General features: G+C 38.9%; 1 protein-coding gene across 4 annotated transcripts in view; it reads left to right on the plus strand.

Annotated features, from left to right (window-relative positions):
* Nucleotides 1-24,643, plus strand: part of cobl (cordon-bleu WH2 repeat protein) — a 65,669-nt gene that overhangs the window by 3,647 nt on the left and 37,379 nt on the right. For all 4 annotated transcript variants that reach the window (XM_042425168.1, XM_042425170.1, XM_042425169.1 and 1 more), the window contains exons 3-7: nucleotides 15,639-15,839; nucleotides 18,048-18,258; nucleotides 20,787-21,015; nucleotides 23,436-23,524; nucleotides 23,755-23,826. In XM_042425168.1, the coding sequence (XP_042281102.1) occupies nucleotides 15,639-15,839; nucleotides 18,048-18,258; nucleotides 20,787-21,015; nucleotides 23,436-23,524; nucleotides 23,755-23,826 (802 nt within the window). The remainder of the gene's footprint in view (nucleotides 1-15,638; nucleotides 15,840-18,047; nucleotides 18,259-20,786; nucleotides 21,016-23,435; nucleotides 23,525-23,754; nucleotides 23,827-24,643) is intronic.

Below are 24,643 nucleotides of genomic sequence, written 5' to 3' on the forward strand. Positions count from 1 at the left end.
GAGTAAGGAGGTTGTACCATAGTTTTTTAGAGAAAAACATACATTTTGTCTTGTTTACATTGAGACTCAGACATGAGCCAATGTGTGATCCTTTCCAATGCAATCGTTAGCTTAGCAGCAACTAACTCAGCTGTTTTTGAAGGAAGAGACTGCTCTTTTAAGGTAAGTGTACATGGTCATTGAAATCTGAGCAGTGTGTGTGTGTGTGTGTATGTGTGTGAACGTGCTGGAAAGGTTGCCTGAATTAAGCCTTAGTTCTGAGCTTTATAAGCCTGTAATTAAGCATGGACACAAAAGGCTACTTCCTCCCCTCCCAGACAAAATGAGTACTGGTTCCTAAAAGTGCACTGAGATCAAGATTATCCAAAATCTGTCTGCTTGCTTCCCTATCAAAGTTGATGGTTGTTGGATGGTTTTTAACCAAAAATGCATTTTTTTAATATACTTGTGGCACATGATTCGGCAGACATCAACCTGCTCCTGATCTGTTTTTTCTTGGGGAAAAAGTTGACTTGCAGTATTGTGTATGTTTATTACATTCATACTGGAGCAGTTTCAATCCTCTTTCTTAAAGTCTGCATACACAACAGTCTTAATTAGCACACTGGTGTTTTCCTCTACATGTCTGGACCTGGTTGTGTTTATATGTGACTGTGAGCATCTGCCTCTGTGCTTACTTGTGTGTCGAGTGAGCTTTAGTCCACATCTGATTAATGTGGTTTTGTCACCTAATTTTAGTATTTACTCCCACAGAAGCAATTAAGAAGCAGCAGACTAATTAAATAAACTGAAGCAGAATTAAGAGCCAACAGCTCAAATGAATTCTATATTACAGCATTCCTTAAGGAACAGCTTTGACTTGTGTTTTTAATCTTCAAAGTCTCTTACAGAGCTGTTAGGAGTTTAATAGACCTTTTCTGTTCCTCTCTTTTCTGGAGACACAAGCATATGCAACGTCAGAAACTTGTGAGTTTACTTTGGTCACATGGTTCAGTCCCCAGTGATGATCAACCACATGCACCCTCGCTTTGACAAACAAATTTGTTGTCATTTATTGCCGCACGGGCTCGGTGCATTTCCTATCTCTAGATTTTGCCTAGAAGTGCCCCAAAAAGTGCAAAGAATAACAAATAAACAAACAATATGACCTTTAACACCCTGGTTTGTGCTGCCATCTGCCTCATTGTCGGTAGGTCACATATTTTATTTTAAATGCATCTGTTGTCTGTGGTAGCCTAGTTTCTGTGTCTATTCATCTTTAAAACACACCCACAGGAAGACTGGGTTGGCAGATTTTACAGATAAATACAGTATGGGATTACAAATAACTCACCGTTTATCCTCAGCACACACCCAAACATAATTATTGGCTACCAGATGTCCTGTTTGTGTGTACATGCATGCCTTTGTGCACTCCTGGGCACTGCATATGGAGGGAGATCAACACCAGTTGCTGGCTGCAGTGTAAATGCTCATTCATTTGAAGCTGTGCCCACTGAACTTAAATGTCAGTCTCATCCTTTGCATAGTATTTGAATGTCATGTGTGTCTTTCAGTCCATACAGTTTCTTAAAATACCCTCAGAGATAGACGAGGTATTGTAAGATAATGTTATCCCTCAGTGCCGTTTCTCTTCCCGCTGGGATTTCAAACGAGGGGAGATTTTGAGACAGATGCAGACACAACCCAACACACCCATTACCAAATCATCTCTATTCAGAGGTTTAAATTTCATGTGGTCAGTCACTAGCTCAGCATTGCTGACTAAGGGAGTTCCCCCTTTTCTCTCTTTTACTTTAAGGCCATACTGCATGTACTTTTAGCAAAAAAGGAAAAAGTTTTAGTGTATGTGGTCACATCTGGATATCTAGGGTTATGTTTTTTATGGTGGGTTAAATTTAACTCATGAAAGTTGAGATAGGCAGGAGAGAGTATTTGAGGCAGTGCGTTGTTGGCAGCGATACAGTGTGTATCTGGTAATACAGTATCTGCATCCATCTCACAGGCCATTCTGTTTTAAATAGAGAAGGTGTAGAGCTTGCTCTGTAAGGATAGAAACTTGACCAAAGTACACACTGACTGAACTTGTTAGATCAAAAGCAGAAAGTATAACTTTTGCTCAACTTGTTTTTTTTGTATATAGTGTATGATAGAAATATAGCACAAGCCTCATAAAGCCAATGGTTTAACTTTGTTTCATGTATATTTTTATTCCCATGGACATGAAGAAATGAAATAAAGTAGGTCACAAAGTTAACTTCTTGATGAAGTGCTGAAAGGGGCACCCTTATTTTCATTGTTTGAGAACTTAGAATTTTTTATTTAATCTGTATGTCATTAACAATTACAACAACGTCTGTTGTGGCTAGTGTTCCAAGCAGGAGTTTATTATGAGACCAGGCACAGTAGGATGTAATTAATGGGTTCTAAGGTTAGTTCAGGCTCTGTGAATATATTTACTCCAAAGCCATGCCATGATACATTGAAAATACACTACATTATCCAACCTATTTTCTGCTGTTTGCCAACCTCTGTCCCTGGCGAAAGAAAGTATGCCTGTTTATTTGCCAGTGTCAAGCATCTAGACTGTATCTCTCTGTATTACACAGCTGCCACGGGCTGCTCAGATTTATTTCTGGAAGCCTGCAGTCATATGTTAGTCACTGTGGTATGTGGGTTTGTCAGTGAGGAAGACAGACGGACTGCATGTGTGTCTGTTCAGATGGGACAGACTACTCTAACACCAACTGACGTGCCATAGCAGTGGCATCGCCAGATAAGGCAGAGGTGTTAGAGTGCCCTTTTTCTTGCAGAAGGTGGGATGGTTTTGCACGTTTTAAACCTTCGACATTGCTGTTACAATACAGACGGGTGACAAAGGAAAAACCTGAATAAATGAGTGGAGTTGCACTGCATGGTACAATTAAGCAATTAACATCCAATCATGCTCTGTGGCATGTATAAAAACGCTGAGCAGGCCCAGTTGATTCTGATTTTCTATCAAGAATTGCAAGAGGATAAGATCTAAGTGACTTTGAAAGAGGGTTCATTGTTGGGGCATGGATGGCAGGAGCTTTAGTCACAAAGACTGCTCAACTGGCTGGTGTTTCAATAGGAATAGTGACTAAAGTGACATCTGCTTTTAGATCTATGGAAAAGACATCAGTAAATAGGTTTAGAAATTGTGGTCGACAGCGCACATTTGATGACCGTGATGCTCATGTATTAGTGCGATATGTAAGGAGAAACAGAGGAGCAGGTGACTGAGAATTTCAATGCAGGATGTGATCAGACTGTTGGCAAGAACAATCTGTCGACAATTACATAGAGAGGGATATTATCGTAGGGTTGCAGTACGTAAACTCCTCATTACAAAGATGAACGCTCATTTGAGAGTTCAGTGGCACAGAAACCATAGGCACTGGTCTACTGAGATGTGGAAAAAGTGATATGGTCAGATGAGTCATCCTTCACCATGTTCTCGACAAGTGGGTGAGTGCATGTGTGGCGTACACCAAGAGAACAAGTCCTTACACCGAGAGCAGTATCCTTAATACCAACACAGTTTTCCAAGCAGTTTAAAAGGATATTGTGGTTAACAACTTAGAGGGAAGGGTCATTGAAAATCAATACAAAGTTTTTCTGAGTCATCACCTTTATCCTATTTCTATCCTGATAGGAGTGGTCTCTCCCAGGTTGACAATGGGCATCCATAGGGCACGAGGGGTCACTGAATGGTTTGATGAATATGAAAACGATGTGAATCATATGCTATGACCTTCACAGTCACCAGATCTCAACCCAGTTGAACTCCTATGGGAGATTCTGGACTGACGTGTTACACAGTGCTCTCCACCACCATCATCAAAACACCAAATGAGGGAATATCTTTTTGACGAATGGTGTTCATCACTCCAGTAGAGTTCAGAGACTTGTAGAATCAATGCCAAGGTGCACTGAAGCTGTTCTGGCAGCACATGGTGACCCAACACCTTACTAAGACACTTTATTTTGGTTTTTCCTTTAATTTGTCACCTGTCTGTATCTTGGTTACAGAGAAAACAAAGCATAACTAGTATAACCACCATGTTTGTAATTTTAGCAACAGGCGTCCTTTTCAAGAAATGATTACTAAACCTTTAGAAGCTGCTAGCAGGGAACACATACACATTTTTTTCATTTATTGTGGCATTGCATCCTTTAAGTGTCATCTTTCTATTAAAAGGGAATCAATGAAAGCTAGACAGTTATTTATTTTCTTATTAACTGATAAAAGAGAAAACTTGACATTTATAAAATGCAAACAAAGAAGTATAGCCTCTGTTCATATTCATGTCTTTTTTTCTGCAGAAACTGGATTCAGTGGTGAAGATTAGACCTCACTGAAAATATTTTAGAAATAATTTTGCTGTAGCTTATCATAGATTTGTGTCGTATTCTTTCCAAAACAAAGGATCCTGTGGTGCCAATAAGCTGCACACATCTGCTAAAAGCCAACATTATTTGTAACAACAAAGTGTTTTTCCTCTGGTCTGTCCAGCAGGAGCTCTCTAATTGAACAAGCTGTTTAGGGAGTAGGGAACACACTAATTATTATTTCCTACTGTTCTGCCTCTACATTCCATCTCTCCTCTCTTTTCTAGTGTTGGACTCCACCCATGTACCCTTTTTCTATTCCCTTTTTTCCTTGCTCTGCAGCCATATGGGGCTTTGTGCCACATGAGATTCCCTCATCCCTCGTTCTTACCAACCTTCATTATCCCTCCTTCCCTTTTCCGCTCCATTCTTCCTCCACTGTGGGCCTGTTTGCCACCCAGGTGCTTTGTGTATATTGGAGCTGGTGCACAGTGAAAATAACAGCTTATATCATAGATGTACCCATAAAAACAAATAAGTTAGTGCTGACAATATGTGAGCCAACAACTGATTTATTAATCTCCTCTCATGAGATTAATGAATGAAAATGAAAAAAATATGAAATGAAGAAAACAGTAATAACTTTCTGAAGGTAGAATATGTGTGAATTAGGAAAAAGTAAACAAAACCATAATGGGCACACCAGGGTCTTGCTTTGACATTGGGTTTTTAGACTTGATTTGAAATGTCAGAGGATCAAGAGGACTAAGCTGATAGATATAAGCTGCACAAGGAATAAGCTCATTACTGGAGTGCAGAGCTGTCTGATTTTTACAGGGTAATGAATGTTAAAAACACCAGTTTTTTTGTTTTTTTTCATAATATAGACTGTCCTGGAACAAACAGTTGAAAACTATGGTTATTTATTGATGCCACTCATTAAATCCACCTCAGTCCTTAAGGGATGGATGGAGATGACTGAGAGGAAATAGGCTAAAGTAAATGGCTAGAAACAACTAAGAAAAGAACTGAAATAGTCTCTCAGCAGAGGGCCTGTGGAAGTGTCAGTCATATATCAAATATGATCTTTGAACAGCTGGAAAAAAACATGTCTAACTTCCTTTTTTTAAAACAGTTGGGTACATTGGCTTCCTACTCCTATTTTTGTAGTATTAGTGTTTTCCTGGAACATGTCTCGTGTGTAAGTGTTACAGCGTGCCTCTGTGTCACTGGTCACAAGTGGAGAGGAGAAGATAGGAAAGAGGAGGGGAGGGTGGGGTGCTGTTACAATAAGGTGTGACACAGATACTTTTGGGTCGCCCAGTGCAGACTCAAACTGAGGTCATCACAATATAGTCCTGTTAAACCTTCAAATAACTGCAAGGAGTGTAAGCAACCTAATTGATCCCAATGAGTAACATTTCATTTAGCACCTGAGGTGTGGTGTTGTCTTTTTATTTCCCTTGGGTTATTATGTTACTGTTACTAACTCTGCCTTGCTGTTGAACAGATTGTGCAGAGCTGTAACCTTGTGTTTTAATAGTGGTGGAGAAGTCATTGTTTAATCACCAGGTAAACTAGGTTGCATGCAACCCGCTAAACCATTTTAAGACTAATTTTAAGACACTTTAAATGCAGGGACTTGATATGAACACCACCACCTCTTTAGAACAGTCTGTACCTCCATTGATACAAACAGGCAAAGAGTTGGAAATTTCTCTCACATTTCATCGTCCATCACCTATATACAGTTTATGATTCAGGTTGAATAGATAATGCAGTTGTGTTTTTTTATGTAAATGTAATTCAGTTGTTGCATTTGCAGCAGCATAGCATCATTCAAATAATGAGCAGGGTTTATGATTGTATATTGACTGTAACCACAGACTGTCACCATGGCACGGCATGTGGACATGTGTACATTATAGTTCATTCATGAACTACAATAATGTTTTAGCATTTTGTTGGCCTCCACAGATTAGATATTTGGTAAGGCAGTTCATACTGTATATTGCAGTTGACGTTTTCAATTTTTGAGCTGTAATGATTTCTGGGAATTATGTGATGGCTTATATTAACACTATTTTTATGGGAGTGTGTTGGTCATAGTCTGACTCAGTAGGATATCGAACATATTACGTAACAATAATGTTTTGGAAGTAAGCAGTTACCTGTGTAACATTCCATCTTGTCTTCTTCGCCATGCTTGTCTTCACATGAAGCATTGTAGTATTTGTTAAATGTTTATCCCTGACTAATTTTAACATTGATAATGTTTTCTTTGGCTGTAGTAGTGGGGAGGCTATGGTGGACCACCTCTGTGGTGTTAATACAGAGGGTCAGACTGCCATTATCATTGAGTGGAGTAATGTGGCAACACTTTCCTCTTGAGCTTTGCAGTAGGGTGGGTTTTTTAACCACATGGCTGGTAATATGAGCATCAAGGCATATGCTGAATTAGGAGGTTGTGTGCCTAGCAACTGCAAACAGATGCTTTTACTGGGCTCATATGTCCAATACACTTCTAAAACAGAAACTCTTTCATACTCTATTTCTCTGTCTTTTCCTTTGCTTTTGGTCTCTGCGCATTTCTGTTTCTGTTTCTGGATCTCTGGGTCACTCACCCTTTGTGTGCATGCTTTCAGAATCCACAGCTGTTACTAAACTGAAGTTTGCACTCTTCTGCTGTCAAGTGGTGTAAATATAGGTTGCCATGGGGACACCATGACAGCCAAGGGGTATGCTGGCTAGGTAGCGGCACAGTGTATGTGTGTGTTTAGTGTGAGGGGAGTGGCTGAAGGTCCAGGATGTGGATTATTCACTCTATTCGTCCCATGCACAAAAGGGGGTTAAAATTCAAGTGTGCACACTGACAAGTGTGGCTTTGGCTCTAATGTGCGTGCGTGTGTATGTGTGCTTACATGCAAGTGGATGGGTGTGTTCATAGGGTGGCACTCAAGGATAAAGCATGCTTACTTGTTTTAAGTTTCTGCTCTTCACTGCAGTGTTTCCGAAATAATATCCCGTGTTTTGAAGTTATGATCAGGAGTCATGCACATTTTGAAAATATATTTTTGTACTCATTCAACAATATGATAGAATGTAACATTATAGTCTCTTAAAAGTATATTTATTTTGCAGAATGGCTTTGAATACATTTTACTGTTTGAGTTGCAACGTGATATAGTTTTACTAATCGATGTTTATATATGCTCAGGGTCTGTGGTTGGGGATCAAACCTATGCAATTAATGGCCAGCACCCTCTACCAACTGAGCCACTGTCCCCTTTTTTCTGTCCTTTAAAGTCATTGACAGGAAATAAAAGATGGCTCTGCAGAGCTACTTTAACATGATTCAAACAGAATCACCTGATGTAGGTATTGCAGATACTCTGGAGACTTCCACAAGTCTACCTACAAAGTTTTAGAAATTAACACACTCCCAACAACTGCTTTGATTACATAGTTGGAGCCCTGCATCTGTTAAGCAGGACTGATGAGATCTGAAACTCCAGGCTTAATAGCTTTCAGAAAATTTTGGGCAATAATTTGTCCTGAGTTTGTGTGTGTCAGTCTTCAGTAGACTTTTCAAAGGAAAGGTCTTTGGCATGTAGCACAGTTCTTTACTGTGTGTATGTTATTCAGACAAATAGTGCAACTTGTGACATTTTTTACATTAATACTGATTAAATAGAAGAGAGTTTTGGGTTCATCTATTGTTTAAATTCTCAGAATGCAGAAAGTGTACCATAGTGAATATAGGTCAGTCATTGCTGTGCTTTTGGCCAATTAATCTGCTCCATTCCCAGTTGGTTGTCTTCATTAGAGAATAGTAGCTCATTGTTTCAGTGATCCTATTGTGTCACACTGAACAGACTCATCTGACGAGATGTCTTTGTCCGTGACTGGGGACACGGCTGTCTGTCTGTCTTTTTTAGTGACTGAGTGTCTGACTGACTTACTGACTTCATGAATGTTTGTGACTCTGACTGCTACCTAGTTAAATTTAGTCACATCCACAGCAGACTTTATTCCATAGACTGGATCAGTCTGTCTGTTTGTCTCCTGTTATTCTAATGGTGTTTTATTTGTAACCCCAGCAACTTCAAGGATTGTTATTATACATAAGTGATCTCTCTACCATTGTATAGCGGAATGATAGTATTCATAATAATCCTTAGTTTTGCCTGGCCATTTTTCCCATATTGGAATGGCTGACTGGATCCTTAGGGAAGTGAGTAAAATATCATAAATTATTTAATTGTATCTATATGATCTTTTAGACACAGGAGGAATAGAAGGACAGAGCAGATCACTTTAAATGGAATTTATTTTGGTCGGGATGGTGCTGACAGAGCCCAGTTCAGAAGATACTCTAATATATTCCGTTATTTTCATAAGACCTTCCACACTGGGAACTTTTTAGCTGTGTTTCCATGGCTGGTAAATACAGTCACTGACAGTTACTTCTTTCCCCAGGAAAAAACCTTAACAGTCGTCTCCAATGTGTCTGAGCAGTAATCTGACTGTGACGTACATGGATTTGCTCTGTACACATATTGGCTTTGTGTTTGCCATGGTCTGCCCAAAGCTAAAATTTAAAGAGCATTTAATTTTTGTCCGAAATCATCCAACACCTTTTCCATCTATCTGTTAGATAGTTTTGAATTAGTGCATTTAGTTAACTGCAGATATCTTTTTTTTCTTTTCGTTTTGTACTGTATTCACACTGATATGCATCTTTGCACAAACACAACCACACACGCACCCAAATGCAGTCATGCTCACACATTCAGGAGTGATTTATCTAAAGTGCTTTGATCAGGAGTGAGCCCATTTGTAATTGGGTCATGGAGGAGGTAGACTGATGTACACGCACATACTGTAAATACACACACACACACACACACACACACACTCCACACACACATACACACATATGCAGTCGCACAGCCTGTGAGACTAATCTTTTAAAGAGGCTAGCTCACAGACAGCAAAATAGGATGACTGGCAGGCTGTGTATAGGTCTACCTCTTACACAATTACAGCAGCTTACTCTTCACTGAGAGTAAAGGTAAGGTTTGATCAGTTTGAGCCCACTGATATATTACACTAATAACATATTTTGTATTCAATTGCTGACATAAAGCAGCATCAAATATAACCTTTTTTTAAATAAATGAATACATAATACTTTGTTCATTTTACACTGTATTTTTGTTATTTACTGATTAGCTTGTTGGGTTGTGTTTTTCCTGTTTTGAAGATGCCAAAATTTTAATAATGGCTGAGTAACTTGCATACAAACCTCCACAACACTACTGCCATCTTTACTGTGAGCTGAACAAAAAGATTAGATCAGCAACAAGTTTTTGAGCAGCGAAAAAGTGAGTGTAGTGGGTGATGAAAGATAGGCACAACGCTTCTGAAATATTCCCAGAATAAACCTCTCTTAGCTATATTAACCCTTTAACAGACAGGAGTGGAAAATATAGTTGTAAAAATAATTTAATGTTACTCATTATCTCATTATCTTTAAGTAATACATTTCCACACATATCTTTTAAATATTTTGTATATTTTTGATTTTATGAGTTCTATCTCCCAGGATACGTTGCCCTATTAAGGTATAAGAATGGTCATGATGGTAAACATTTTAATGTTTTATTTGATGAAGAGAAGTGATGCGTTCTGGTTTTCCCTGGTTATTAACATCACACATACTAGTTTTTAAACTGATTTTATAATTTTTATCAAAGTATAGGCATACCACACTTAAGTTCGACCAATCCAGTTCTACTAATTCCGTTTTTCAACTGATTCTAAAAAGGACAAGGCAAATACAAATGAACAACCACCTTAACCGATTCAAGCCATTGATTGACTTCAAGCGCTTGAATATCTGGGCAAAGGTACTACGGCCTCTGCCTATCACTTTTCCCCAAAATACTGAAGCTCAATGCTATGTTCTTGAGACCAAAACCTTTGCACGCAGTGTCCCACCAACCAAAGCAAAATACCACACATGACTTCCAACACCCTGCCAACATCCTCATGGCACCAAGATGAACTTTTGGCCAAATGAGACACTTTCTTGTGTGCTTTGACTACTTCCATTGCTGCAAACGAATATTGCCCACAGGTAGTTCCAGCTGGGCTCCCAGTTCTCCCAATAAGCTGAAATCATTCTCATTCTAATCACACTCCATCTGGTCGTGGCATGGGGTGTCAAAATGTATGTAATTTGCACTGACTCCAACAGTGTGTGTCTCAGCTTTTCCTGCTACCTACCTCTGTGGAAACGCAATGGCTTCATGACTTCAAACAGAATACCAGTCAAACACAAAGAACTGTTTGTAACCTGCAATCACTTGGTGGAAACATACGACATGCAGATATACTGGAAGAAAGTCAGAGGCCAACTGAGCTTCAAGGGATCCTCTCTACTCGCCTTTCGTAAAATATGCTAACTTTGATGCCCTGCAGGGAAAAAAAAAAATTGTAATGGTTTCTGCCTTAGATAACTGATACCCCCTGCCGATTTGGATAAGGCACCGGCAGACAGCTGTCCTCTACCTCTGACCTAAATATCAAATGGGTTCCAAAAATCTACACGCGAGACCACCTTAGCCTGCTTAGGAAACCAAAGTTCAGCTTGGCTTCTATAATCACCAGCTGTCGTTGAACCACTCTAAAACAGGCTTATTTAGTCAGGAATGCCTGACTGTTGTAAGAACGACTAGTAGTTAGGTTACTGGTGTGTCTAGGGAAAGTTCTTTCTCTAACATAAAGTGTGTGGTTGGAAACAAGGCTGGCTGGCAGTGGGCTGTGCGTGGGGCTTACCTCTGGTCAGCAACAATTCAATTGAACTCGGTTCAATTCAGTTTTATTTATATAACGTCAAATCACAAAAAAGGTCATCTCAGGGCACTTTTCACATAGAGCAGGTCAAGATCGTACTCTTTAATTTGAAGAGACCTAACAATTCCCCTGAGCAAGCACATGGCGACAGCGGCAAGGAAAACAACAGCAGCTAGCTCCAGCCCAGAATCAGTAGACTCTGGGCAAGTGCAATAGGCATATCTGATTGAAAGGTTTACTATATGCATTGACTGGTTCAAGTTTTTTTGTGGTTGGTCCCAAAGTGAAAAACAAATCTGGAGGTGGACGGGTTGCAGGTTTCACAGCTAAATACAAAAGTTAATGCGGTGTCGAGTCTCTCACTCTCATGGGTGGTGAGCAGTGACCATTGAATCTTTACAAAGAATTATTTTAGAGGTAGGTTTGGGCTGGTCAAAATCACTTCTGGACGATGTTGCCCAGAAATCTTATCACACCTGGGCCACCGGGTTAATTGATAAGCCCTGCCCACTACTAATGATTACTTAAGAGCATATTGCTCAACTTAACACTGACAGCTGGGTCACAACAAAAATGTGTGGGTGCAAATAGGTGTTGGAGGTTTGAAAGTACTCCAAGATGACACTTTAACAGGTTATCTCTGGAGGAGGCCCACTCTGTCGGTTGAGGGCACTTGCATGGACCAGAGCTCAGTGTCCAGATGGACTGACCTGGCTTTCACTTTTATATCAATACATCTCTGATTTCCTACATTTCAGTACCCATTCATGGTCATCCACCACAACACCAACAAACTATTGGATGATATTTGCTTGTGTTGCACTATAAAATTCTTACAACTCTAAAAAGTCTTCACAGTTAAAGGTCAGTGTCTGTTCCTATATCAGTTGCAGAAACCACAGTTCACTTTCCAGGCCACTGTCTTCCTGCTGATCTAACCAGAAGTGTTAACTTGCACTTGCACAAAATTTAGTTACAATTCAGCTCAGCTGACAATATTTTCCATCATGTATTAATTAATTGTCAATTTTCATCGAATCTTTACAGAGGTTAGGTTTGGGTGGAGTGTGTCTCAGGCATACCATGGTGAAACCTTTAACAATATATATATATAAATGGGTATTCTGTTCATACCTGTGCATGATAATATGATAATATCTGTTTTTGCAGTAAATGTTAACATGTCTTCCAGTTTGAAACTAAATTTTAAAAACTACATATTGACCAACTTTCTATCCCTAATCTGGCAATGTATCTTGTGGGATACATAGATTTCAGAAGTTGCTGAATAACACCATGAACACCTTTAGACCATTTTTTCATCATCAGCATATTAAGACAGTAGTGATAATTAGTATTATGTATTTATATTGTTTTTTTTATTGAAAATAACTATGATTAATATATAATTATTTACTAACTGGTAAGCATGTCCTGCACCACTGGTGGCGATGATCATTTCTGATCAGCCTGACTAAACAATGACAGTTAACCTGTACCAAGTCATGTGACCCAGATACTAATACCAGATAAAACTTTTGATAAATGATAATTTGATTTGGTGAAAACCTTCAATCATGCCAGGATGTTAAAGAGTGTGTATCTCCTGTTGCACGTTGCCTATTTAAGGGTTAAGTAAATTTTTAACATGTACTTATCTTCTGGACATAATGTTTTTTGTATGGTACAATTACTAAAAGGTCAGGTGTCTTCATTTGGACAATTCTAGTTTCCATCTGTCATAAATAGATTGTATGCTAGTATTAGCTAGTAGTCTGCGTGAATGACCCACTAGTTTTAGTCTTCCAAAACTGTGGTGTATTACATTTGATCTAAGCTGTAAACTCAACTGTGTTGTCTGTTTTTATCTCCTCACTTGTTGTTTGATAATTTTACCACAGACCACATGAGTCTACAGTTCTTTTGGCAATTTGAGATTAATTCTGCATTCTTTTGCTTCGGATCCAAATGGAAAGGGTACAATTCTGCCTTGTTACCACTGCCATTTATTATTCAGAATAGTAAAAGTCGATCACTTTACTTTTGAGTGTCATAAACACCTGAAGCCCAAAAAACATTGCCCTGTTAAAAATAAAAGCTGACTGATGTAATAGAAGATAGTGAAAGACATATCCTTGTTAATGCTGTTTAGTCAAGTGAACAGAGCTGAGTGGTTCTGAAAGGTCCATTAGTAGCCTACTGTGTGTGTGTCGTGAGAGAGAGAGCCCATTTGTAACTCAGTCCCTGCAGCAGCTCAGCACTTACTGCCCCCCTGTGCCGGAGCAGGGTTTCCTGCTTTTCGTTCGCTGCCTCTCCTTTCCTCTCTCACTCTTCTTCTCTCCGTTTACACTCGCTCATTCTAACTCTGTGGGAGAGACGAGGCTTTTCCTAAAGGAGTCTTTGTGCATGTGAGAGAGAGCAAAGGAGAGAGAGCGAGGGACTGAAATGTTACGGTGAGACAAACAGCAAGCAAGAGGGAGAGAAGTATACTAGCTGACTGTGTTAAGCCTGGCCCGGGCCCAGTATCACAGTTTCACAGAGCCCAGTTCTGTTTACCTTCAAAGACACAGGCTCACCAGAAAAATACAAAAATCCCTGTTAAATACTAAAATTACAGGTCTCTAAGATATTCATAAAAAATCTTGTTCATCAGACATCTTCTTCTGTTTATTTCTTGTGAATAAACCACATTTTTTTAATGCCAGAGCACATGACAATTATGTCAGAAATGACTGCACTAATGACTCATTAAATTCCAAACTATCTTTACGATCAATGCTGTCAATCCCTTAAGTACAGCCCATGACATATCCATTGAAAACCACTTTCTTTCTGCTTACTGAGTTAATGACACTGCTTGTCCCATGGGAGGAGGTTAGTTGATATCTGACTTAGCTGTTAATGGTTAACTTAAGTCAGGTTAGAGTCCGCTCGCTGTGCTATGTTTATGTGCATTCTTCTTATGCTGTGCTCTCTTCGCCTTTGCACTGACAGGAGTATCTTGAAGGATACAGGAATATACACCACTGGATTACACACACATACACAGGCACACACATTCTCTCTGAGAGTGTGCCAAATACTTGGAACTGGATTTATAAACTGTCTGATATTCAACATTTGTGGAACACTTAATCAACACAAGGACTGTTTTTGATGTGAGTGGGGTGTTTTTCTTTTGTTATCTAAGGCTAATATTTGTGCTGAGAAGACAGAGAGGGAATGCGTGCTGAAATGTGTGATATGGAATAGCGATATGTCATTGTTAACAGATTGAAGTGTTTTATTTCTGTCAAGTCAGCCATCTCTGTTAGGCTAAGTACAGTTTGTGTTGAGCTGAGGTCAAATGTGCAGATAGCAGCATCTCGTCACCAGCATGTCATTGACATCTTCCACATCTCCACCCATAGGAGCTGTGGTTTGAGTGTGGTTTGCTTTCTTATCTGCTTTTTTTTTTATGGTTTTCATAATGTCAACACTCTGAGTTATGTAAGTTATGCAGGTATGCACCTGAGTCAACCAAACACCTAATGTCCTTTAAATGCTGTAACATTGAATAGTTTTTAGGACTACAGAACTACTTGTACTACAATTTTAAATTTTGTCAGAAGATTTCAGTCACTTTTGCAAAACATTGTCTCAACTCAGTCAACGTAATTCTCACATTTTAGTATTACTTTGTTGATTATATCGTTGTTGATTACATGGTCTGAGTATGGCTTAAAATGAACCACCCAGGCCTTGGGTGGCTCATAACATTTGATGAGGAATGTTGTTTGAATTAAAGTCATTTTCCTTTAGAAAGGTTTTTGAAAGCAGAGACATTGCTTATAGGTTGTTACAAATTCTGAAATTATTATCCAGTAGAGTCTGAAGAACATATGGAATAAACAGCTGCTCAAGGCTGGATCATTGAGACAGCCAACAGAATCATCTCAGCATATCTGTGGACTGTTATGTAATGTAAATGAGGAGAAAGGTTGTATCACAAGCTGACAGGCAGAAAAAAAGTAATTGGTGTTCAGCCTGCTTCTGAAGTGGTGGCAGTTAGTTGTTTTAATCAGGCTGTCATGCTGTGTAAATAAATCTGAACTCAATAAAACAAAAAATGAGTCAGAGGAACCGAAATTAACTACGGTTTAATTTGTTTGAATAAGAATTGATAAACATGCATTTGATGAAAAAAACAATGCATTGTTTACTTGACTTGATGGGAACACACATGTATCCTTGATGAATAGATTAGCTGTTTGATATATGCATTGTGAATTTGATACTCACGTACAGCATGTGAAATAAATGTCTTTGCATTATGGTCCAGCAAAAAAAAAAAAAAGCAGTACAATTTAGTTTACAACAACAAAGACCTAATAAGTTAATAATATTCTCTTCTATGTATCTTTGCCAATTTATTCCCTCAGGAGGAGAATGAAGCCACGTGCCCCACCTCCACCACAGGCCCCTCAACCTGCCCCGCGCCACATCTTTAGAAACACTGTACCTGACGGGGGAGGGGAGAATGTTGGGGGCTTGGATGCCAAAGAGAACCTGCTGAGGCCCACTGTGGATTTACAGCTAACCCTACCACAGGGATACCAGATTTCTGTAACTGAGGATGGCAGGTGAGAAGACAGAGAGAAGCACATATTCGCTCTGGCTTTATCACTTTCTTTCCAATGGTTTTTGTTCAGTTTTCCATGAATTTACATTGTATATTGCTGTAAAATGTGTCGTAACCAACTTTTTTGTTCATGAATACAGTGTTGTTTGAATAAAAAATGTCCATCCATGCATACCTACATGATATTTATCTATAAACATCAGTATTTTAGCTGTTGCCTGGCTGAACAATTTGATTCTATGTTGTGACCTTCGTTGCCAGTCACCAGACAAACAATATGAGACCTATTTGTCGCTTCTGGGTCTGTTTGGGTTGCTGTGCCAGTGGGGCCTTGTCAAGGGGTCTCATTCCCAGTCTCAGCATAAGCTTTGTCCCAGAGAGTGCACAGATGGAGGCTGAGCTGTTAATGCTCCCTGCCCCTAATGAGGTGCTCTCCTTTGGGGCAGAAAATCAGGGATGCATCCCGATACAAGGCGCTCTTTTAATAAGTCTTGAGGCCAACATGTGATCTCTGTGCTACTTCTCACTAGTGTAGAAAAGTAAGTTGTTTTTTCTAAGTATGATACTTTATACACATAGAACACTTTTTGTAACCTTTTTAAATTGCCTGACATTCTTTAAAACTATTTCGAAAGGTTTTTGGTTAGCATCACAGCCAAGGCACGCCTTTTTGGTACTATTTGACATCCTTTAGCATCCTTCAGATGTCTGATTTCCGTATTCCAGATCATATCTGGGAATGTATGAACGAAATTTTATAAATTAATTTGTTAGATGTGTTGTGTTTACAGTTCACCTTCTGTTGCTCAGTAACAACATCAGAATCTGATACTGTTGTGAGATAAGATAAGGCTATGGTGTCGTAAACACACAATAGTATATCATATAATTATAAACAGCTGATTGAAATCACATAATCTACAATCATCATTTAATTTATTGTGTGAACATAAACAGTTGCAAAAGAAAAGAAACATTTGTCCAGCTCTGTTGTAGCAGAATTGTAGGATTGGTGCTAACACGGTAATATTACAGATAATGATTATAGTGTTGCACCAATACTGTAGCTTTGTAGTACACAGTTTGCTTTTCAAGAACCTCAATGTATACTAAATGCTAAATACTCAATGTATACTACATAGAAACAGAGCACATACAACACTAATTCAACAAAATCAGCTGAAGAAGTACATAACACAGGGCACTGTGTCTGTTGATTGCAGACTGTCATTTTAGTTGTAGGCTGTGTCCATGTGTTAGTGATTGTCAATGGTGTCCTTTGTAGAGGTATCTCTCTCAGTTCTGTCATATGATCTGGCTGTTCCCAGAAAACATTGGAGTTGGTATCTCTTGGTTTCTTTATCTGAGGATTGACAGGTATTACTATAGGTCTCCTCATCAGTTGCAACCTCCCTCTCCCACACGCACAGATACACAAAGTGATAAAGCAAACCTCAGAGCTTCTCCTGTGGCTTAATGCATATAAGTAGTTTGTCAACATATCATCAAATAGTCTGAAATTTGTCTGTCACTGTTTCTTTTGTTTTGCCTTCGTTTTCCTCATCACATTGCTCCATTGCTACCATCTCTGCCTTCTGTCATTGTTTTTTTGGCCTTTGTTAGGAATCTTGCAAAAGTTCTCATTAGAACAGCTACTATAAATATTACTTTTTGTTGTGTATTTTATAGACAGGCTTAAATATGCTAATGTTAAAAGCTATTGTCAAAAATTCTAAATATGTTTTTAGGCTTATATAAAGGTAATTTAGGTTGTACTGTGCTGCTGGTAAGTTGCTGATTTTTTTCTATAGTGAAGATTGTAATCTCTAATGAAATAATTTAACTGTGATACAGTCAGCCCATGACTGAAAATATACAATAGGAATTAAGGCAATGATGGCCATTTGATCTTCAGTCAAAATCAGTGCTATTGCCATTCAATCTACAGTAAGTCCCATCTAATAAATGCATCAGGTGAAAGTGTGTCTCTGTTTTGTTGTATGAAGTAATTACTGTTCTATTTTACTCAAGCTAAAGCTAGGAAGGCTTTGTAACCCTATCTTCTCTCCTGCCTCCCTCTCTTTCTCCCTCTCTCCCCATCTCTCCTTCTGTCTTTCTTCCAAACTCGCTCCCTCCTCCCCACCCTCTTCTCCCCTCTCTTTCACTTTCTCTCGCTCTCCCCCCTCCTCTCTCTTTCTCTCTCTCTCAGTAAAGCGCTGATGGACCTGCTGGTTGAGCTGTGTAGCTGCTACCACCTAAATCCAGCATTGCACACCCTTGAGCTGCTGTCGCCCGAGGGCCAGCCTTTGGGGTTCAAGCCTAACACGCTGCTGGGCTCCCTCAACGTAGCCTGTGCCCTCATCAAGGAGAAAGTCTTGGAGGAGAAAGTGGCGCGCAGACCGGCGCCCAAAGTGCCAGAGGTGAGTTACTTTGGAGCCAGATATGGTGAACTGGATGTTTTTTTGGTCATGAGCGCTTTGTGTTTTAGATTTTCGACATATATAAAACCTGCTGAAATGAGGTTTGCTATGCTTGGCTTGGATTTTTGTGTGTTTTGATTTGACTCTGCTATTTTAAAAAATAGCTCAATTGTAAGTGTGGGCATGGTTCCAATGTAGAATCATGCAGTCCAGAGAAAGAGCTTTTTCCTTAGCATAGTACATTTGTGCAATGTACCTTACCCTGAAGCCCTATGTAATATCCGTCCCTCCCCTTTCTACTTTTTACCTCTGATCGCTGGCAGAAAGCAAGGCCAGTGAAACCTGTAAGGGCCCATGCTAAGGTAGGAAGCCGGTTGGAATTAAACTGGCCTAGCATGACATGAGAGTCAGTTCTTAGACTCTCAGTTTTTCAGTCTAAGTGTGCCTTTTTTGTCTTTATCCCCCGTATTCCTCTCTGTTTTGTTGTCATCTGTTTTTACAGCTCACTAGCTTATCTGAGCTCATTATTTCTATTGAGTATTAGTCTCTTTCTCTCTACCTTTTTCTTTGCCTCTCCTCTTCTGTCCTCCTACAGTTTGAATATTTGATGAGTGCCTTACCTTTAGTTACCATGCATTATTTCTCTACTCTTCTCAGAGCTCACTGGCTGCTCTATTTCAGACACTCCTGTCAGTCACTCCCCTCCTCCTCATCTGTCTCTCTCATTGTAGTAGCAGTCCAGCAGTTAAAATAAATTATGTAATCCCATAGTAAACTATACTATACATTCAGTTGCTATTTTATCAGGTATACCTAAAATTAATAAAGTCCAATCAGACAGTCCTGCAAAAAATCTACAATTAAGGTTATAATGATCAGTTTTTGTTGGAAGTGGTTCCGAGAGGTGTTGATTCAACTTCATGTTGATTTTGGAAGCTCTAGATTGTGATGCTGTTGAATTTTATGAAGTTATACTGAAAGATGGTTCCAACATTTAGTCTTTATTAACTTCTAACTACAGCTTGGTACCTTCCACTGGTACATGAGGAATGAAAGCTGAACAGAAATAGAAATAATGACAAAGTTAATGGACAGTAGTCTGCATTAAGATTTCAGCAAAATTAAACACCGTAGTGTGATATTGAAATTATAAATAGTCTTAACTTTTTAAATTGATGCAGGTGACTTTACAACCTCAATTTTATACATTGTGATACATAGATGTGTTTTTAGACCCCTGAAAACATAGCTTCTTACTTTTTTGACATGAAGGTCCAAGCATTGTTAGTTGTGATGAACTGCGTCCTCCACCAAGGTGCGGCGATACAGCATGTCATTGCCACTGCCGGTCAGTCTGTTCTTCTGACTGATTATCTGTCTGCAGCCAGTATATTAGGAACTACTTACCAGATTGGTTGACATTTTTTACATACACACTACCAAGAGTGAAAAAAACCAGTTGATTTTGGAAAGCCCATGACCTTCATCTAGCACTATCAGCCAACCCACCCAACTGTTAAATACACAAAGGACCATATCGCCCGACCTGTGAGGCAAAAATGCACAATCTTTGCTGTACTCACTCTCAAAAGAAAGAAACCAAACTTAGGCCACTCTTATGTATGATTATTTCTTCATCTATCAAGAACAGTGTTGTATTTCTGTATTTCAGTCACCTTTCCCCTTAATGATGCATAACATTGAATGCCACTTTACCTGGAATACAAAAGTCACTGAAGAGCTATTTTATGAATGCTTCAGGCTCTTGACTCCTGAGTATGGTGTGTGTTTTTATAGAGGCTGATGTAAACCACTTAGTGATACAGGCTGGTGAACAGAGTGGGATGTTAGTCTGCTCTCTATAACACAACACTATGTAGTGTCGTGGAATTTACTACTTAAATACATCCATGATCACATGCATGTATGCAGACGCATATTGCATAAGCAGACACCATCTCTAGTCTAGTAAATGTAAGGAACATTTCTGTCAGCAAGCAAAATCTAACTGTAAGTTACTCATTATCGAAGTGTTTTTGCATGTTTGGATGTCTCTTTCTCACTGTGTTCCTCTCATTTTACATTGCGCATGTTTTGTTCTTACTTGGTAAGAAAATCATACTCGGTCTTTGAAAAATGTGTATATTGTATCTGTAGACAGCAACTTATTCAGTTTACCTATACTGTTTGATCTTTGGTTCATATTTTCAAGACTTATTTGTTGATATCATGATGGTTGTCACTGAACTGCTTACATGCTCAAATCTATCTATCTTTGATACTTTTTGCCTTATTTCTTCCATCGAGGACAACCTCTTTTCTTTTCCTTTGCCTCTCGTAGGGATGTAGCCAATAGAGGACCTCCACTTTCTGTACCTTTGTACACTCCTGTTTTTTTTTTCAAGAAAATCTCTGATCAGAATGGGAAAATTTCTCCAATGGCCACAGCAGTGTGCCCTTTATCTCATTCAGTTATATATAGATATTAGTGTCTAATTTTCTCCAACATTCTCCCCTCCCTGTATCAGAAAACTGTGCGTTTGATGGTGAACTACCACAGCAGCCAGAAGACCGTGGTACGGGTCAACCCGTTGGTACCACTTCAGGCTCTGATACCAGTCATCTGTGACAAGTGTGAGTTTGACCCTTCACATGTCCTGCTCCTGAAGGACAGCATCAGTCGCCACGAATTACCACTGGATAAATCTCTAACACAGCTGGGGATCAAGGAGCTCTACGCACTCGATCAGAGTTTAGGTAAATATTAACACTGATACTGTGTAAATGCTGTTTCTTTAAGGGTTGGAGTTCATTCACTTTTAAATGACTCAATGAACAATTGAAGTTGAAAATTAAGCTTTCATGACAAAGACTCATTTTTTAATAATATTTACATATAGATTCAAATTTGAAAGGTAAATATTTCCTTTTGTTGGATTGATTGATTTGAAAATGAGTAGGGCCCCACCTTGGTTTATGCTCTGTGAATGCGATGGCTAAATAGGTAAGCTAAGTAAAGCAGATAAAATAGGCCTACATCATAATGGATACTCACAGGGGCTTTGGCTCATAGAGCTATTGTCATATTATCTGCTGTTGGTCTACAAATTACTATTGCTTGTAAAGCAATTAGCATATGCTATGAAGTCAATTACAAATAAGACGACAGAACGTATATAATGTTTCTTCATTCTCTGTCATGTGTGGTTCTGTTCAGAGACAAGAAGTTAGCGCAAATGCTCGTTCACTGTCAGAGGGTTTTATGGTCTACCACCACTCCTTGCTAACTGGTTTTGGTAGAAATAGGTGGGATGTTTATTACAAGGGTGTGGTGACTGGACTGAGGCTAAGCCTTAATAACTACCAGCTACAGAGCATGCTGTTAAGTGAGTGGCCTCTGACTTTTTTGTGGATAAGTACAGGAGGAAAGAGAACGTTGCTATAGGGAGGAAAAACACTGACTTTTATTTTTAAAACTACAGAGTTCACTTACCTTCCCCACTTTATGCTAAATTGTATAGTTGGTAAAGAGAGAAAGACATGTGGCTAAAATGGAAACTGAGCTAAATATGGAGCGCATGCAAACCTAGCCTGAAACAGCTCATGTAAATGTTTCCAGCGCAATGAACCACAAACCAGCATAACATTGTATTCTGCAGTACATTATGACTATCATGTTTATATGTGTACTGTGCAGTCAAAGTCAACATTGGCTTAACCAGCAGCAGGTACAGCAAAGCATACACAAAAATATACACTTTCTTACAATATGTTTGGCTAAGTAAGCCTTGGCAGATACCTACCTTTACGTGCATGCCAGGATAGGAGGGGTACGCTAATTAGGATACATCATCCTTAATCTAGTAGGAAGTTGAATTATGGTCTAAGATCTGATATTATGGTTTATTTCCATGGTAACAGTCCACACCCACTGATATGTTTTGATACTGTTATTGTCACAGATTGTGATCCTTCAGGAAAAGCTTGTGGTTTATGGTCCTGAGGGATAAGCAGGAACATTCAGAACATTATGTAATTTTTATGGTCACATTGGTTCTAGTTCTGTTTCGTAATGGTTATATTTAGGTATTCAACCTCTCACAATCATTATGAAGGGCACGTAACCTGGTTTGTTAACGAAAATCCACAAAATTATTTAGTTTGCATCATGATTAATTAAAATGAAAGTAAGTTTTTCTTTCCCTGGTTAAACACTACCAGCTGCTAGTAGTGTTTAACCAGCTACACCACCAGCTATGTTGTGGTACTGCAAAAGTATAAATGCTACAAATTAATGAGCTCTTTTTGATGCAAATATCCATAAGTGACTTCATTTGTTTTTAAACCTTGTCATGTTTTCCAGTTCTCCAGCCTAAAATGGCTTCCGCTCCTGCTCTTAACTACTCAGGTATTAGTCACGATAAGTTTTATGTGTCTTAGTGTTGCTGGTTCCAGTCAAATCCATTTAATTGTTTAACCCACTATCCTGCTGCTTGCTCATTAACCCTGCTTTTTTACTATGTTGGACATAAATGCTTGCTTGTTAGTTATGCATCTTTAAATAGATACTTTTTTGGGTTTAATGTCAGTGTGATTTTTATTACTCACTTGTGTCAACATCATCAATGCCTTGTCATGTCGATGATTAGCTAATTTGACTAACACTTTCATTATTTCTATTAATATATCTTGCCTTTGCCTTTCCCCACATCCAAATAATTTAGAAATATAGTTCTGTACTTTTTGAATGGTTACTTTTCCGCCCTGTCATCAAGCCAACAGTGTTATCATGACATTCTTATGTACAGCTTAATAGACTATGAAGTTAGACAGAGGTGGGTCTCAGAAAAAAATAAACCTATAGCGCCCTCTGCTGAGGAAATTCAGTAGATTTGCTCTACCCAGTTCCTCGGGAATGACAACAGGTTTTGTATGTTGTCCATTCCAAAGTATAATATGATTACAAAAAAAAGACACACTTAGTGTTTTTGTTGAATCAAATCAATTGGCTTTCCTTGTTGTTAACCCACTGTAATTAATGTATGCATTTAATTCCCCATAAACTGTTTCTCAGTGTGACCCTGACCTCTTTCCTTTTAATATGAGGTGCTGACACCATCATCATCAACTCATCTTCTCTTCTTCTCCCCCTCCCCCTCCGCTTTTTATTTTCCTAGATTCCCTTTGCTCCAGCACTACCAGTTTGGGCAGACAGGAGAAGAAAGGCCTCCTGGGTATCTTCCAGTTTGGCAGGAGGAAGTCCAAGGTAAGATTGCTGTCTCTGCTATTTAGACAATATGTGGCACAAGCAGTGTATTTATCTCTTTCATGATTTAATATTTAGCATTATAATCATGTATTAGGATATATGTTACTTTGTAAATTAACCTTGAGTGGTGCATGCAATTCATACTTCTTCAGACTGGCAGCTGAGTCAGGCTAAATGCATGGCTCAACAGTTGAATGCTGCATGTTAGCTGTGCCTTCCGTTTGCAGACAGAGACAACATCTACGGACATGGATGACTCTGATGATAAAGTAATCCAAAATACAGACACACACTCCAATGTAAGTATTACTAACACATGGGACAGCTTCTGGATAATTTTCTTTTTCTTTTCTGTTGTGATCTCACCTTTAATATCTGTCTCTCTGGCTGCTAAATGCTCCACCATGTTCACCAATTACTCACTAACTGTATCTATTTGCCATTGGTGCAGGACAGATAGTGTACAGTGGAGTTTTAGAGCTTTTTCGCTGAAAGCAGCTGGCTGCTGTAGCCAAATTTACCTGTTAGGGTGCCCTGGGCAAAAATTTGTAGTTGGGGCCCTATTGTGGTTATTTGGTTTAACACCAATTTATTTAGAATTATGTAAGATGTAAGCACACAGGCCCTCTACAAGACAAGGCCACTAAATTAGATAAAACAGCAGGGCCCACTTTAGTTGATATTGTAATTAAGTGGTTCAAATTCAAAAGTGCAATTAATCAAATTACCAAAAACCAACTGACACACAGTGAGTCTGGGACTTGGGAGGGTTGGTAATGGATGAAACTTGCTGTAAAGCTCTGTAAAGCAGAGGGGAGCTGGAGAGTCTGGTGATAATTATCATATACAGCTACTGATACTCTGATATGGTATTCAGCCAGGTGAATAATAATGCCTTTTTCAAGCTGAACCCTGTTGAAGCTGGAATAGAAAAGAATTGAAACAACTTCACAAGCCTGACACTAATTGCTCACATAATTTCTGCGGTTTAAAAGCGCTGCCTGTTTTGTGTTTCAGCTTTAAGTAAATAGGTCTGAAACATTTAGTCAATAAATAATCTATGATCAGATTTATAAGTGAATCAGTTGTTTTTGTCAAATATAAACAAATGACTGC

Source organism: Thunnus maccoyii, chromosome 10 (genome assembly GCF_910596095.1).
Source record: "Thunnus maccoyii chromosome 10, fThuMac1.1, whole genome shotgun sequence".
Taxonomy (NCBI): domain Eukaryota; kingdom Metazoa; phylum Chordata; class Actinopteri; order Scombriformes; family Scombridae; genus Thunnus; species Thunnus maccoyii.